Raw genomic sequence first — 17,699 nt, forward strand, 5'->3', positions numbered from 1 at the left:
ATGTTGGTTATTCCCAAGGTGTTAATTGTTTTATGTTAGATATTCTGGAATTTTGTACCTAATTTTGAAAGGGAATCTTTCAAGGCTGATGGTATATGTGGCTGAGGTATATGTTAAACTTACTGGGGGGTGGTAACGAAACAACTGGACTTGGGTTGAACCAAAAATTTAGATTATATCAGCGAACGAAAAAAGTAATTATTGTAATAAACCGCAGCAGTCACAAACAATTTGCTTTATTCAATAAACATTTGGATAAATATATCAAAAGATTCAAATGTAATATAAAACTAAACACTTATTTTCAGCAACGTTTGAAGTACCTCTTAGCTACTTGTGGACTTTGATCACTAGTATATGTCTGAAAAATAAATAAGTATGAATTAATGAGTGTAATAATTTCAATTGTTAATAATAATATCGTAAGGAATGTCTTCAAAAATACGTATGTATAAAAATTTACAGAGCAGTGTGAACTTTATGGTTATTCTGTTTTTTTATATATAAAAAGCTGGTTCTGCAACATTTGCAACATTCAGAACCTCAACTTTACCTTTATTATGATTTAAGTTTCTGAAAAACTTCATGGCTCGAGTTAAGAACAAACTACAACTTATCATGATTACTAACGCTTTTTCCAATCATTTCAATCAAATAAAAATCAATTCAATTATTTTTCCACAAAGATTAACATGAAAAATACTGAGGTCCATTAATTTCGAAACTACTTTGTTTTAGTATGTGAACAAATCAATTTTGATTAATATTGAAAAAACCTGTAGGGTTATTCTGCTAATTTTGTAGACTCGTTTTACTTTACACTACAACTTTTGTAACTTTCTAGCATGATAACTTTTCTCAACAATGTACCATGATAATTTTGTACTCACAATAACACATTCATCACCAATGAATTCATATTTACGTGAAGATCGAACTTCACCAGGTCCTACTGAATTCGTGATTAATTTGTTGTCTCCTTCCATTTGAGTGACATTCTGTAAAAAATGATATTTTTATTACTATATTGATTTAGTGATGTTTAAACAATGTAGGTGGGCTTAAAAATTATTACTATAATAAAAAGTTTAAGATATTACACTTAACATGTAATAGAGTTCTATTAGCCGATTATCAAAATGAACTGGTATCATGCTGGGAAATTTTTAAATGCAAACACTAATGCCATGCCAAGCAGCGAGAGATGTTGCGAAGGAGTTAGATACATGATCTGTTTACTTTGCTCAAATTGAGTCCCATTTACGTTATGAAATTTGCTGTCGGGAGAAATTTTGCGCCATTTCTTTTCAATGCGTTCTTACAAGGCTAGTTATAGGGATCCATGCCGTCCTTTATTTGTGGAACAAAAGATTCTGACCTTGATAGGCTTTATTACCGCTTCAACATAATTGTAGTACTCATCAATCATACCTGATTTGCGTTCAGACGTCTACACTTACACAAAATTCGATCATTTTCAAGAGTAAGAAGTTATCAAAATATCTTTCCAATAACTTAAGGCGAATACAGGATGAAAAGAGGTTTAGAAATAAGGTAAAAAAATTTCTTGTTGTGAGGGCCTACTATATTTAGTTTGGATGAATTCTATGCTAATTCTAACTGAGCACAACTATCTGTAATAGCTATGGAAGTTTATTTTATTGGCCATGTTTTTGTATTTTTTCGACTTTTTTAAAATGGTTATATTGTTGTATTGCATTTTATCTGTATGTATTACCCTACTTGTATATTTTTTATCAATATATTCCGGAATGTTTCATCAATAAGAGCACATTCTTGAGACAAAGTATATTTTAAATAAATTGAATAATCCTATAGTGAAAAGCTCAAGTGCCATTTTTTTCAACAACGATATAAAAATTGGTTTTATATTATTAGTCTTTTCACATATAATCAGTGGGCATACTTGAAGACTTACTATTTATTATTAGAGTACAAGTAAAATTTATTTGAAAAGAAACTTGTATTTGTAATAATTTAACATTGACCTTGCTTCTGTTACTTTTATACAGTGTCATCCCTAAAGTATGCACCATATGGGAAACTTATTTATTGAGGGTTTTTCAACAAAAAGTTATTCTTGATAAAAGTTTGTGCATTCCCTAAAACTAAACATGCACTAACAAAATACAGTAAAACACACGTAATATACGAGGAGACTTCAAATATTTGATTTTGAGACAGGAGTGAAGTACCCTTACTTTGGAAAATCTCGGGAAATGTTATTTAGAAAAGTTGTTAAACATTTAAAAATACATCTAGATTTGAAGTCATGGCCATCAGAGTGAAGTTTTATTTATTTACCCATTTTTTAAAATGGGGACTTCCAAAAAAAAATTGATAAAACGATAAATAGACAGCATGCTGTATACGATGGTTCATTTCAAAAGCCTGTAATATTACGAATTACACAACTATGGTGTTATCCACGGTCAATTTTTTTGAAGACTAAAATTATATTCAAAGTTTTTGGTGCAAAGTTATTTTTATTTTTTGTTAACACCGAAAAGTACGCAAAATTACACACTATGTAACGAGCACTTAATATTAAATAATATCAAATCCCAAAACATCAAAATAAAATAGGTATTTCGGAACAAACTCTTTCATGTTCTGGAGATTTTTTTGTCCAAAATAATTCTCCAAAATAATCTCCAGAAAATCAATGAGTTTGCTCCAAAATACCTATTTTACTTTGATGTTTTGTGATTTGATATTATTGAATATTAAGTTCTTGTTACAATACTGTATAATTTTGAATAATTTTCGGTGTTAACAAAAAATAAAAATAACTTTGTACCAAAAACTTTGAAAATTATTTCACTCTTCAAAAAAAATTGACCGTGGTTAACACCATAGTTGTGTAATTCGTAATATTACAGGCTTTTGAAATAAACCGTCGTATACAGGATGCTGGCTATTTATCGTTACAGCAAATTTTTTTCCTAGTGCCCATTTAAAAAAAAAAGGTAAAAAAATAAAACTTCGCTTGGATGGCCATGACTCCAAATCTAGATGTATTTTTCAATGCTGAACAACTTTTTTAAATAACATTTTCCAAAATTTTTCAAAATAAAGGTACTCTCTTGTCTCAAAATCATATATTTGAAGGCTCTCCTCGTATATAACGTGTGTTTTCTGTATTTTGTTAGTGCATGTTCAGTTCTAGGGGATGCACAAACTTTTATCAGGAATAGCTTTTGGTCAAAAAACCCTTAATAAATAAGGTTCCCATATGGTGCATACTTTGGGGATGACACTGTATACAATGCCACATCATATGAGAATTTATATTATTAACATTTTGTGAAATATGTCTTTACTTACGGACAGTTGGTGCTTGGAATGTAATCCTAGGGAATTCCAACAAAAGTGCTTTCATGACACAAATCTGTGTTATAATAATTTCAAAAAATGTAAGGGAGATTTAAAAAAAATTATTTGTATTTCCCTCAACAATTTACTTTTCTAAAGAAAAAATTATGTATTCCACAATTGACTTTTTCAATTAAAGTAACTTCTATTCCCCTCAACAAGTTTCTTTCCTAAAGAAAAAAAAATATATTTCACATTTTTTTACTTTTTTCATTAAAATGAAATCGGAATAGAGTTCATTACATTTCCATGAAGTTTTGTATTTTTACTATTCTCATACAATTTGATAACCTTATTTTTTTCTGACATTTTTCTCTGACATGCTGCTAATTTGAAACCACTGAAATTTGAAGTTAAAAGAAATAATGTATTTAATAATGGGATTTATATGGGATTAATTATTCCATTTTCGATACTAGGGGCTAAAGCATTGTGGAAAAATCCTCAAAAAAATGAAATTTAAAGAAAATCTGAAATAATAAAAAGGATTATCCCTCACCGTAAACCAAGTGTAACTTTTAATGTATGATGACCTTGAAAAATTCTTTCTCGACTATATTTTCGTTTATTTTTATGAAACAAAAAAAAAGTTGGTGAAAGAGGACTAATCTCCTCCTTGAAAAGCCTCGTTTATCTTTGAGAATCGAGGACTGAGTCTTCTGTTGATTCCATAGATGGCATTTTCGTAGGGGGATAGGCTTGTCTTACAGGCTACACTTACAGGCTTGTCTTTTTTAGGACAGTTCAAAGGTTCAGGCTAGCACCACTGATGAGACACGGTGGGTCGAAATAATGCTATCTGGTGTTGGATCACATGACCCATCAAACAAAAAAGTTTTTATGAATGTTTTCAATTCTCTCAATTTATACTGACCTTGATTGTTCCTCCCGGCATAGTTTCTTCATATTCTTCTCCAAACTTGAATTTCGAAGAAGATGTTCTAAACATTGTTGAAGTACTAATAGTCCATTCATCATTGTTTTTAGATATTTCCATCGTGGGTCGAGAGGAGCATATTAATTTTCTTGGTATATACGGCACTCCTTCAATCAAGAGTTATTCATTATTATTAATTAATTAACAGTGACAATCAATATAATATATAATATAATATGCAACTTCTGATTGCCGACCCCTTGAGGTTTCCTTGAAGGAGATTTGGTTTTTACGGAGACATATGTGTATTTATTCACCAACTGAATTCTGCCTAGAAGATAGATAAGCACAGCGTATACTATGTAGGAATCTTGATTTTAAGTGAACAGCGAATACCTATGAAATGCAAGTGATGTCTTTAGGAGCCTCCTGGTCTCCATTTTCTGCTCAGTTCATGAATAATTTGAATGCTGAACAAAATACCACCTATGGTTCTGACATCGATCAAAAAGCTTTTCTACATAGATGACTATTTGGAATCGAAGGAGACGGATAATATTCGAACTAAGAAGAATCTCACCACTTGTAGGATTTGTTGTAGTGAATTGGATGTCGAATTCACCTCAAGTAATGAAATATTTTTCGTTTTTTTTTTTCCACTCGCAAGTTATAGGAATATTCCGGAATCCTGAAAAAAACGATTTCGGTTTCAAAATAAAATATATGTGTGAGCACATATTCGATAGGTGTTCACTGCGCATCATCTGGATAGTGCTAGGAATCTTACATTAAAAGGTAAGTTCTCGTTAATCCTGAACTCGCAAAGGTAACACTGAAAAATAAGATCTTGTTAATCCTCAACTCTGACAAGTTTCAAATTTTGAAGGTAATTTTTCAATTGGGAACGACATCCGATTATCAGAAAAGACTCATTTGCAACCCGTTCAGAGAATATTTTATTTTTAAGCACAAATTCAGGATTCAAAGATTGAACACATATACTACAACAAGCTTAAGTAAGTGAGGCAAATAAAATAAACTTGATTTTGGTTCATTTTTGTAGTTAACATAATATATTTTAAACGATGAGATATTTTTGCGTAACATGAAACAAAATATTTATATATGGTACTAAATGTAAGGAAAACTTACCCAATCCTTTGAAATATTCATCCAGATTTTCATTTTTTTCGTTGGTATACTTTCCCTCCATATGAGCCATATAAATATTGCTTTCCTTGAAAATTTAAAAATTACCTCCTCGTTTCTATTGCTGAATGTTTTTAACAATACCTGAAATGAAAAAGATGAATGCGTTATCTGTTGAAGGTAAATACCGATAATAATAGATTTACCGATAGAATATTTTAGTCATTTCCGAAGAAAGCCGCAAGATAAAAATGGATAATATTGCTTTGTTTACTCAGAATATTTCAGTGACTAATTCACTTCAAATAAGGATATATGTCACGGAATTATTATTACAGGGTGAAATATTAACGAGAAAACACTAATTTCAGAAACCTTCCAATATTTAAAGGGCACATGAACAAAATAAGAATTCGTTATATTTGGTAAATTTTCGTTATGTGGACACCCGGCGATTTTGAAAAGATTTTTGACTGTACTTACATATTTTGATGCGTAGATTACGAATCCGAAAGAAAAAAGCAGCGCTCTCCCTTATTCAAAAAGTTACGGTCCTTCAAAGTTCAGAAAAGGGCAACTTTTCAGCCTTCATTTTCACTAAATAAACTATTTAAAAACACAAGCATTTATTCACTAGGACACCTTTACACCTTATTCCTCCTTCTTCAACACTTTTCACTTCAATAATCAACATTTTTCTTATAAAAATGTTAAAAAATGTACGGAGCCGCTTTTTGGTTACATATCACTGTATTTTACGTTTTTAAGGTTAATGATATGGTTGGTACGACTGATGCAGTCCATATTCTTGAAGTAATTCAAATGTTTTTTACCTTCATTCTTTAGATCGTAAATTGGTTTTTGGTGGTGTATTACGAATTTGAAATAGTAGGCGACGGCAAATACCAACCGCTTTTTTCTGAAATATCACTAGTAACTAACCTAAAAATAGAATAATGTCACCAGGAGGAGCATTCGTTTTTAAATTAAGTTTTTTGTAAGAAAAATGTTGATTATTGAAGTGAAAAGTATTAAAGAAGGAGGAATAAGGTGTAAAGGTGACCTAGTGAATAAATGGTTGTGTTTTCAAATAGTTTATTTAGTGAAAAAGAAGGCTGAAAAGTTGCCCTTTTCTGAACTTTGAAGGGCCGTAACTTTTTAAATAAGGGAGAGCGCCGCTTTTTTCTTTCGGATTCGTAATCTACGCATCAAAATACATAAGTACAGTCAAAATTTTTTTCAAAATCGCCGGGTGTCCACATAACGAAAATTTACCTTATATTTATATAACTATGAAACTCTTCGCCAAACGGTTCACCAAAAATATATATTTGATTTTTTTTGCTGCTTAGCACTTTGAATGATTAGTAAACAATGTGAGTAACGTAATGATGGAAAAGTAGGTGGAAGAGGTCATATGAGTATATATAGCACAAATTAAAATTAGTTAATTACATGTCCATTTACACACTTTCAGAGTTTTTTGTTATATATTTAGAAATGTTTGATTAATTTTTATCCATAAACATGGCCTATAATATTACGAATTACACAACTATGGTGTTAACCACGGTCAATTTTTTGATGCAAAGCTTTTTTTATTTTTTGTTAACATAGAAAATTACTCAAAATTATACTGTATTATTGTTACAAGAACATAATATTCAATAATATCAAATCACGAAACATCAAAATAAAATAGGTATTTTGGAACAAACTCGTTGATTTTCTGGAGATTATTTTGGAGAATTACCGAAATACCTATTTTATTTTTATGTTTTGTGATTTGATATTATTGAATATTAAGTTCTTGTTACATTACTGTATAATTTTGAGTAATTTTCGGTGTCAACAAAAATAACTTTGCACCTAAAACATTGAAAATTATTTTACTCTTCAAAACAATTGACCGTGGTTAACACCATAGTTGTGTAATTTGTAATATTGCAGGCTTTTGAAATGAACCGTTGTATACAGAATGCTGTGTCTATTTAAGTTTTAGCAAAATTTGTTTATCGTAGTCCCCATTTTAAAAAAATTGGTGAAAAAATTAAACTTCACTTAGATGGTCATAACTCCAAATCTAGATGTATTTTTCAAAATAAGAGTACTTTACTCCTGTCTCAAAATCAAATATTTGAAGGCTCCTCGTATATTACGTGTGTTTTACTGTAATTTGTTAGTGCATATTTAGTTTTAAGGGATGCACAAATTTTTATCAAGAATAACTTTTTGTCGAAAAACCCTCAATAAATAAGTTTCCCATATGGTGCATACTTTGAAGATGACACTGTATATAAATTATTTTTTGTGGAAATAAAGACAATAGACACATTTGGATGAATTCAAGTTCAGTGAAGGTTGTGGAAAATAAAAAAAAATACAATACCTGATGACATGGAATCCTAATGAAATAAGTCAGTATTTTTCTAGAAGTTAGATAGCTGATAGTGACGAAATTTGTAATGAAAGCAGTGACATAGACACGCCTGAAGAAGTTATTGTATACCGAAACACATGTTGCGTTTTTTATAAAACTGTAGTGAAAATCTCACAATAAGATGTTTCTTGAATACGTTATGGATTTTCATCAAGTATCGGACGATTAAATCACATTTTCATAATTTAAAATTTTAATTGCTTTCTGCTCATTTTGGTATCAAATATTCACATTCTGAATCAACTATAGTTCTGCATTTTCTCAAGAAGAGAGATTTTGCAAAAAAATCATTCGCTCTCATTATCCCATACGTCGGGAAATGAGATCCCATTTCAATGCTCATAAACCTTTGCAACATAAATAGAAGACTCAAATGATCAAAAAAAAAACATCCAAACAAAAATACAAATACAAGGAGCTGTATCAATAACGGTGTCAGAATAATAATTTTGCACTTAATTTTCATAACTTCTGTATTGGTATATACCTACCATATATTCAACCACTTTTGCTCGCATCGAGTCGAATTGTACATATAGTTTGAAATGTCAATTCAGTTCTTCGGTAAATGCTTCTTCATCGTCGATTTTGAATTTTTTATCTCTTATTCTAACTCGTTTGTTTTTGGTTGTACTTTATTTCCGCTCAACTTAGTTTTATTGTTCGATTAACTTTCCTATGGTATATTTTTCTTTGGCGCAATAGTCCACGTGCACATATTTTTATCGGCAAATAAAACTTTTTACACCTGATTATCGCGTATGTAGCATATTTACCGAATACAACTTTGAAAAGTGACAGAAACGATAAAAATTCAAACAGACCAAAAACGCGCCAAAATATTTTTGACGTTATAAAGGAATGTATGCGTCGGATGCGTTCACGTTCACACCTCAGAGTAACAAATATCACTCTGAGGTTCACACTTTCGAATATATTCAAAGCTGAAGGAGTTTCAAAATCTAAGTGACCATACGGCTCGAATTTATCTAGGTTGTATTTGCAACCAGCTTGGCAACACTGGTACCAATTTGAACTTTTGTCAAGTCTGTCACTCCATTTTGATTTTGGGATTTAAGACATTGGATGAAATTGAAGCTGTGTATTTTGTTGTTTCTGTGAAGAGATTAATTAGTAAAAACCAATTTACTAATAAATATATGTTTAAAATATGTTTTTTCGTTAATCAGCGGTTGCACCCCTACGAACAACAACTTTCAGAAGTCGAAACTTGTGCGAGCTAAGGACTAACAAGGTCTTACCTTTCAACGTGTGATTCCTAACACGGGTTGGACGATAGCAAGTGAAAATCGGTCGTTTAGCCTGCGGTTTGAACCACCGACCAACACGGCGATCGATTTGAATGAGTGAACAAACCACCCACGTCGAACCAACTGGCTACCGCCCGTGTTGTATTATTGCAAGAGAACCACCGTGTGCCACATTAATATAATAAACGAAAAACTTGGTTCGAAGCGGCACAGCATGATTCCAAATGGTTATCAATATTTAATTTGTGAAGACCATTTCGACGTAGGTAAAACATGTAATAATTTTGTAACAAGAAAAAATATTTCTTCCGCACTTGTAGATAATGTGTTATTAGTTTCCTACTTTTTTACTGAATAATCAACACGTTTACAAGAACTTATCAAGATAATATAACATTCGTTGTTATAACAACCGGAGCCTTAACATCCACCATCTGGGAAAATATTTCAACGAATTAATCCTTACTATCATCCTTGCCAACACATTTGATTATATTTGGCATAAGAGCTGACAGACGATTGATAATGAAGCAAAGTTCATTACTTTTGAAATTAACATTTATAATTGTTATAAATTAGTTCATTTGAAATCATTTAATTTTAACCCAGTAAATCATGCGCTTTATTATAAAGCCATACACAAATAAAAATCTAGTAGATGGTAGAAAAACTGGTCCCATATTCATAATCATTAATAATAAATCAGATTTCCTGTAGAGTTATTTGAACAGAATACATTTTTACTTGAAATGATTTATTTTATAAATATATAATATCCCTCCGATTATCAAATAAACCAACCGCCACTGTTTTATGGTCCAACTTTTCCCGTAAACAAACAAAGTTATGCTGCCTTCAATATAAGGATGGAAAAGACATCTCTATTGTCTTTTGTTACTCTGAGTGTTGAACAGTTGGCTACCCCATGCAAATGTTCAATGGGGTTCAATTTCAATGTCATTTTTCTAATTTTTATTCAGAATTTCGGTACACTGCAACTAATGAACTTTACTGAACGCTAGAATAAGTAAATGAATATAAGGTATTTTTATATTATATAGTCAATTTTATTAAAACAACGATAAAAATAAAATAAAAACAATAGAAATTAATTGGTTCTCCGGGGCGACTTCATTAATTCCAGTGATGCATTTGCTTTTTCAGCTGTAGGAAAATTCGGAAAAACCTGCAGCACCACATCATCTGAAGATCTTGATCTAACATTTAAAAGTACATAATATTTTCGAAGGCAAATGTACTCAATAATTTAAAATAAAAAGTTCTCTTTTAAAAAGTGAAATGTGATCATTTATTTGAATTTTATTCCAAAAATAAAATAAAATATCGAGTGGTTTTTGTTCCAACACGGAACACCAAAAATCTAAACGTTAAGTGTTTCGCCAAAAGTTTCATTTTCAATTTTAAAAACACGCTAAATAATTGGTAGCAAACTAACCTTAATTATTCGCAAATCAACAAAGAAAAACTTAGGCTCAGACCTGGAAAACATTTTTCATTTCCTACTAGAGAATTATTAGCGCGATAAATTTATAATCATAACCTTTAAAATACCAAATCAACGTAAATGTTTATGTAATATTTGTACTTGAACATGGCAAACTCCAATACCGAAACAAATTATAATTCAAAAAAAGAAAACGAATCAGTTGAAGAACAAGATATAGCACAACCAGCTGAAAAAGTGGAAGATGAATGGATGGTGGGTATTCATGAATCCATGATTTGAAGTAGACTGACTAATGATTTTGAAGATTCGAAGATGTGCCGTTTATGATGATGAATACAGTGATTGTACTTCTTTTAAAGCAAGATTTAACCAATACTTCATTTTTGGAAAAACTTTAGATTGTACACAGTGGAAAAAGGATTCCATAAATTGTTACAAATGGAAAGATAACCAAGATTTGAAAGCAGCTGTAAGAAATAATTTTGATTATTCATTTCCTTAATAATTATCGCTAATTTGTAGAATGAATTGATAGAAAGTGAAAAAAATAGAAGAAAAGAAAGGTTACTACCACATTATATGAATGATGTTTGGGAAAAACGAAAAGCACCACCCGAAGATTGGAACAAACCACTGCCCGAATATTTGCAAAAAGAGTATGAATATACATATTTAAATGTCAAATCTAAAGAAATGAAGGGGGAAATACCACCATCATTCGACATGAATGTACCATATTGTACAGTAATGTAATTGCATTTTCAAATAGGAATATTCAATTAAAACTCAAATAAAAATATCTAAATTTTTTCACTTGTTGTATAACAAACCATGACATGATTCTATAGTTTAATAGTCTCTATGCTTTTAAATTTTGAAATTTCATTTCCAATTTCATGAAGAACATCACTTGGGCTTCTACTTTCTTCAATGTTTAAAATCTTCGAACATTCTGTTATATAAAATTCAAGATGATGCTCATCATCATTTTCATTATTCATCAAACATTTGTTAGTAAACTGTGCCAGGTTAGAAAATACAGAGCTGAATGCATCATCCAAATCAAAAAGTTCCAGAGGTGGTGGAGATAAATCTCTAAATGATGGAGGAAAAACGGCAGGCTGTAGAGGAGGATAAGGTGCTTCAAATTTTGGGGTGATAATTTTCAAAGACTCGTGATTAACCCCTAGCTCTTTATATAATTTCAAGGCTTCTGGCACAAGGTTGGTGTTCATCGAATATACTTTATGATCGAATAGCTTAGTGTAATCAAGATAACCACTGTGACTAATAGCATCTGTCAGACAGAGCTTGGGTTTTTCAGCTAACTCGGCAGTATCTGGAACTATATTATGGTCTGTTGACTCAATATCATCATGATCTGTTGGAGCAAAATAAATGTGTTCTTGGCCAACCATGAAATCCATTAACATTTCTCTTAACTTATCGTTACATTCTTGATCTATGTATTTGTCAGAAAACATATATCCAGACCCCACGGCAACCAATCTTCCACCAGATTTCTCATCATAGTATAACGCTGCTATCGATCTATCTACAGGAAATGAAGCGGACCCACTGGTAAAAGCAACTACGCTGGGTTTGCTAACACTCAGTGTGCAACCGAAAGGGTATATAAAATTTAAATCTAATTTATCTTTATTGAGCGTCGAGTTTATCTGGCTGTCCGACACATAACATTCCTTTGGATGAAAGTACTTATAATAATGTGTACGAATAACACAATCAATGTTGGGAACAATTCCGAAGCTCTCTAACAGAATATTAATATTACATAATTCATCTTTTCTGCTCTCTGTCAACAAAACAAACACTCTTCCACCATTATTAATGAAATCTTTAAGACAATTAATTTCATTTTCTTCAAAGGGTAACTGGGATCCTCCCAGAATGATAATCATGCAGCTCTGTAGAACTTGTGGTGATATTTCTTCTTTATTAACCACAATTTTTGAAAAAAGTTTGAGCTTTCTGTGAAGTATTTTGAAGTTTTCATTCAGCTTGAACATTTCTTGTTTCGAAGCATTGAATACTATAGTATTTTTAGCTTCTACAGAAGAAGTATCTGTTGGTGCCATAGAAGACTGCCTTATTCAAACACTACAATATTCCACTTCAACACTCCTAATACAAATATTAGAAATGTTTTTGTTTACATTGCAAAACTGCCTAAGTAACGTAGCAACTATACAGAATCAATTATTCATGGTATTTACTAAATATGCTTTCCCATGCATATTTATGTCAATTTCACAATTGTTGGGAGATTTGTAAGGTGGTAGGTAGTTCATTCAACGAAAATATAACAAATTCTAAAGGAATCAATTTTCTATTCACCTTTAACTTGGATTAAAGAAAATGACACCGATTCAAAAACCAAAGTACACTTACTTATCTCTTCAGCCCCTAACAAGTTTGGATCCAGAATAAAAAATTAATAACTGATCACTAATAGAGGATAAAGGAGTACGTTCTGTAACTACTGTTTATTTGTAATAGTATGACATAAGTAAAGAAGTTTAAATGTAAAATAGGTAAAATATATTTTCTTATTAAAAGCTTTCAGTTCCACCCCAATTCAATGTAATAAAAAATTCCCTGAATATAGCGTTAAGACATTAAAAATTAATTTGAACGCCGTATGTGTCATGATATTAAATCACGATTCATTTACAATATAATTAAACTAACAAATTTGGCACGGTACAGATCATGTTAGTACCGTATTCAGAAATTCGTTATGAAGGAGCCGAATTATTCTTTTCATAAAATATGGTTCAATATGAAATACAATATTAAATATGTATTCTTGAGAAAATAAGATACTACTTTCCTCACAAAACAAAAAAAGTATTAGAAAATACGGAGTGGGTGACATCTAAGTTTAATAATTCGACCATCAAACTCAAGGAAAAATATTGATTATTGCCATGGGGAACCCGCCAACATTCAAATATTAGTTGTTACATTTATCCATTATAATATTCGTTTACATGATATAAGTATTGGCGTTTATGTAGGTGGGAAACTAAAGAATCTGAAAAGAATTTCATCTCTTCAGATTCATAATTTCATTCCGACAAATTCCCAAAAACTATTTGGTTTATCAAAACTCAATATAATATGATAATTATAACAATATAGGGCTCGTTTTCGATGTTTTCTCACCAAATAATGTTCAAGAAAGTTGAATATGTTTGCAAAACCCAAACCATCCTGCTTGATAACACAAATCATTCATCTACATCATCAACTGGAGATTTGCTGTCTAATTTAATGTAAATTGTGAAATAAAATGTAAAAAATATTCAATATTTGTACAATATAACGTTTATTTGAGTACACTAGTTGCGGCGTACACAAACTTCTAATATAAATTTGAAAAATGGCACCGAAATTTACTTTCGATATTCGTCAACTTTTGTTGTGAAATAATGATAAACATTCACATTATCGGGTTCGTTTAAATATAAGTTCTGTACTTCAGTGCTTTATTAGTGGGTTGGTATCAAAGTTGGTATTGTGACAGAAACAAACGCTTCAATTGTCATACTGTCAAATTTTCAATGTTATTATTTTATGATTTTTGTGGGGTTTGTCCAGCTTACTGACTCATTTGCGGGAAGTTTAATGAACGTTTGATGTTTATAATCAGTGTTTAAAATCAAAACAATAAATAAAATTTTATGTAAATTCGAAAAAATAAACTAGTGCAATTATACATATCAGGACAGCAAAAGTTGATTGTTGAGTTTTAAAACTCTTGGTTTATTTGATAGAATAAACTGTGATAAGTGAATAGTTTTTAAGAAATTGTCGCGATATGGCTAATAAAGACGATTATTTGACATTTTACCGGGAGTTCTTCGAAAACTTTGCTCAAACTGTTAACCCCAATGACCAGTTACCTGTTAAGTTGGCTAGTTATAAGTTGGTCAATATAGAGGTTGTCGGAGGAATAATCGACTGGACCACTCAGTATCTGACGCAAAAGTAAGATATACACACTATCTATGTATTTTATAGGCCTATTATCTGACAAATTGAAAGGCACAACTTTATTCTCACCACTTCCTGTACAACTCTTCCCGGAAGACAGCTTGAAAATTCTGTGAAACGACTAATGATGTTATGATTAAAACAAACAAACGCCCAAGGACATATTTGTTTTATTTTTTTCTTACAAAATAATGCTGCTGTGATTATGATAATTTTTTGAATTATCTGATTTGTTAGCTCAGTTTTAATAGTAATCCACCTTTTCAGTAGAATATGGTTATTGCTATATATTTCATGAGATTTTACGAAATTATTTAGTACTTATAATAACTTTGTACAAGAGCCTTCCTAAAAAATTTTTTACTACCACCATTTCACCTTTTCATTAATTCCAAAGATACAAATACACCTGAATATTTTCACCTGTGCCTTATCAATGGAAGATACTTTATTATTTGTTATTCTTGACTGGTTATCCACATTTATATGAGATATCTCATCTCATATGTTAATGACAAACAGTCCAGAACACTGATCATCCTGCTTTACATATAAATCCTACCCTAGGTAAAATAACTGGGAGGCACATTGTAACATATATACTTCATGACTCCCCAAGGCTAAAATAAATTTTTGGGAGGTTATGGATTTGATTTCAAATACATGGAGAGAAAATGGCAATATGTGACTAGAGAAAAATATAGACTTTTATTTACCTACCATTAGCAGCTTCATTTTTAAATTTAACACAAACATTGTTCCAGTATACCAGAACTACAACACTCTTTTTGACGCGTGTTTCACCAACTAAGTTCTAACTTTGCCTATTTATATCTAATACAGAAGCAATTCATTATCGAATTTGTCGAAAATAATGTAAAATAGTGAGAAGTAAACTTGACAAATTTATGATTATACTGTCTTGCCTGTTTATTATATCCAGATTCGGAAACTGCTAATAGCTTCATAGATATTTTTCTTGAAAACCCCATAATTCCTATAGATCTCACATGTTTTTTTGCGTTTTCGTCTTTTTTTTTATCAAGCGAGATAAACATATAAAACTCTCGCTAAGTGAGAACATTTTATCTGCAACATTGTCTCATGAATAAATAACAATTCTGCACACACAAAATGTTCCTCATGTCAAATTATTCGTGAATCGGACCCCTATTTTACATTCAGATTTATGTATTTAGCTCTTGACTTAGCCATTAGCCAATCTTGAATATGTGTATACGAGATTACTTTTAGAGTGTTAATTATAAATAAGAAACAAAATCAATGAAAACATTTTTATTCGAAATTAATTTCCGTGAACAATAAAATCATTGAAATTGAGCATGACTTGGAATGTTAATTTTAGTAAGCGCCTAACATTTCTCACTGAGCAATGAATATTTTATCAAGAATGGAAAAATATATTTTAGGGGTTGAATTCCGAGAAATGTCGAGTGGATATCTTGTATATATTCACTTCATTTGTACAGTGGTAAATTTAGTTTTTAAGTCAGTCAACTGGCTAGGTGTGTCAATGAGTTTGACTCATCTCTTGAAATCACCAATGTGTTGGGTTTATCTTCGATCCATACCTGATTATGAATAACTTCACTATGCAATAGCTTCCTCAAGCAGGAACGATAAATCACTCCTAGGTTCATGATTGAACTCATATTCCTCTGTAAGGAAGAAAATAACATAAATGGAGTTCATTTTTCCATTCTAAAAATGTTTCTACTTTCTTTCATGTGATGGTTAATATTCTGGAGAGGTGCATATGACATGCTCCAGGTTCAGTTGAAAACATCTTACGCCTTGCCTCTCATATAGACCTACGACTTTATAGGGACGTGTGGCAGATACCCAAAGGAAAAACAACAACTAACCCAGCTAATACCGCGTAGAGAGTTGAAGTAAAACCATCAGGCATCTGTGCAATGTCTTCGATTTGGAAGATTTGTCGCAAGTTATTTCCCACCAGTCACACCGATCTGAAGAGACCATGCCCGGGACTGGTAATGGGGGCAAGTACTCCGGAACCGGTCTATCGGTTGGTCGCATCGACCAAATGAAATTAATTTCTGCTGTTCATAGTGGAAAAAAACTTGTGACGAATCTTTCAAATCGAAGATGTTGCACAGGTGCCTGACGGTCTTACTTCAACTCTCTGCGCGGCATTAGCTGGGTTAGTTGTTGTTTTTCCGTTGGGTATCTGCCACACGTACCTAGAACATGTATTGTTTCTGAGTTGCCTACTTTGTAGTTGATGTTTACATTGTCTGTATCAGAGTTTTATTTGGTGTTTCTATTGTATCTATTTTCTAATTAGATTTTTGAATAATCAGTTGAATTAACGTCGTGAAAAATCAATACTGACACTAATGAAACACAATCAGAGTAGCGAACTAAAAAAAAACAATATGATCTATTGGGAATATCACAGAGTCAGTTAAGTCAGGTACCCTAACATCTCGAAAAAAACTTGGAAATTTGAATAAATACATATTATACAAAATATTGTAAAGGATTCTAAACATATAACAGTTTTCTGTAAATCGAATCAGTTTTCAATTTGGACCTCCTAATCTACAGTTTTTTTTATTTCTGATGTTAGTAACATCTTTTTTTAGCATAGTTCATACAGTAAGTAATTGGCGAATTGTGTATTCAAAGTCTGCTTCACCGTTATTTGAAAAAAATAAACAACAGTTTCACCCTTGGAATAAGTTAGTACTCTATGGTCACTTTTAACTAACATTCTGTTTCACTCTACTCAGTGTTACTCAGGGCGGAAATCCCCTGACAAATGACACAGCCATTTAATGCCAAATCAGTACAAATAATAGGAACAAGCATGTATTTTTTTATTCTTTCAAATAATTGATGTGGTCGTCAGATACAGTTGGAGAAATTTGTCTAAACTCTTTTTTCTTAAAAATATTCAAATTAGAAAATGGCCTACAATTTGGACTCTAATTGCACTTGAGTTGGGATGACTTCCCCTAAACACATCTGACACTCGTGGCAATTTTAAAAACATTAAAAAAAACTCGATAATCTTAATTATTAATTCTAAAA

General features: G+C 31.3%; 4 protein-coding genes across 5 annotated transcripts in view; 2 read left to right on the plus strand and 2 right to left on the minus strand.

The window, feature by feature from the left end:
- Positions 1–220: 220 nt before the first annotated feature.
- On the minus strand, positions 221–13,159 carry LOC111518038 (fatty acid-binding protein). Of its 2 annotated transcripts, none has more exons than XM_023174362.2 (5): positions 13,014–13,159; positions 5,426–5,566; positions 4,271–4,440; positions 891–998; positions 221–361 (listed from the first exon to the last, which is right to left on the minus strand). In XM_023174362.2, exons 2-5 carry the CDS (start codon positions 5,493–5,495, stop codon positions 305–307), a joined length of 405 nt encoding a protein of 134 aa, XP_023030130.1. In that variant the 5' UTR covers positions 5,496–5,566; positions 13,014–13,159; the 3' UTR covers positions 221–304. The 2 variants fall into 2 exon arrangements, with proteins under 2 accessions (XP_023030130.1, XP_023030131.1); XM_023174363.2 differs by lacking the exon at positions 13,014–13,159 and adding an exon at positions 5,629–5,770.
- On the plus strand, positions 10,489–11,400 carry LOC111518037 (synaptic plasticity regulator PANTS). The gene is made up of 3 exons (XM_023174361.2): positions 10,489–10,853; positions 10,906–11,070; positions 11,124–11,400. Exons 1-3 carry the CDS (start codon positions 10,746–10,748, stop codon positions 11,352–11,354), a joined length of 504 nt encoding a protein of 167 aa, XP_023030129.1. The 5' UTR covers positions 10,489–10,745; the 3' UTR covers positions 11,355–11,400.
- Positions 11,393–12,953, minus strand: IFT52 (Intraflagellar transport 52). The gene has a single exon (XM_023174359.2). It carries the CDS (start codon positions 12,698–12,700, stop codon positions 11,444–11,446), a length of 1,257 nt encoding a protein of 418 aa, XP_023030127.1. The 5' UTR covers positions 12,701–12,953; the 3' UTR covers positions 11,393–11,443.
- A 1,049-nt stretch (positions 13,160–14,208) lies between the features above and the next one.
- Positions 14,209–17,699, plus strand: part of LOC111502771 (uncharacterized) — a 358,694-nt gene continuing 355,203 nt past the window's right edge. Inside the window, exon 1 of the mRNA XM_074173303.1 lies at positions 14,209–14,615. Within this exon, the coding sequence (XP_074029404.1) occupies positions 14,446–14,615 (170 nt within the window). The 5' untranslated portion in view covers positions 14,209–14,445. The remainder of the gene's footprint in view (positions 14,616–17,699) is intronic.

This window comes from Leptinotarsa decemlineata, unplaced genomic scaffold (assembly GCF_025532065.1).
Source record: "Leptinotarsa decemlineata unplaced genomic scaffold, Ldec_3_MD MMD2_tig00000218_RagTag_RagTag, whole genome shotgun sequence".
In the NCBI taxonomy this organism is placed as follows: domain Eukaryota; kingdom Metazoa; phylum Arthropoda; class Insecta; order Coleoptera; family Chrysomelidae; genus Leptinotarsa; species Leptinotarsa decemlineata.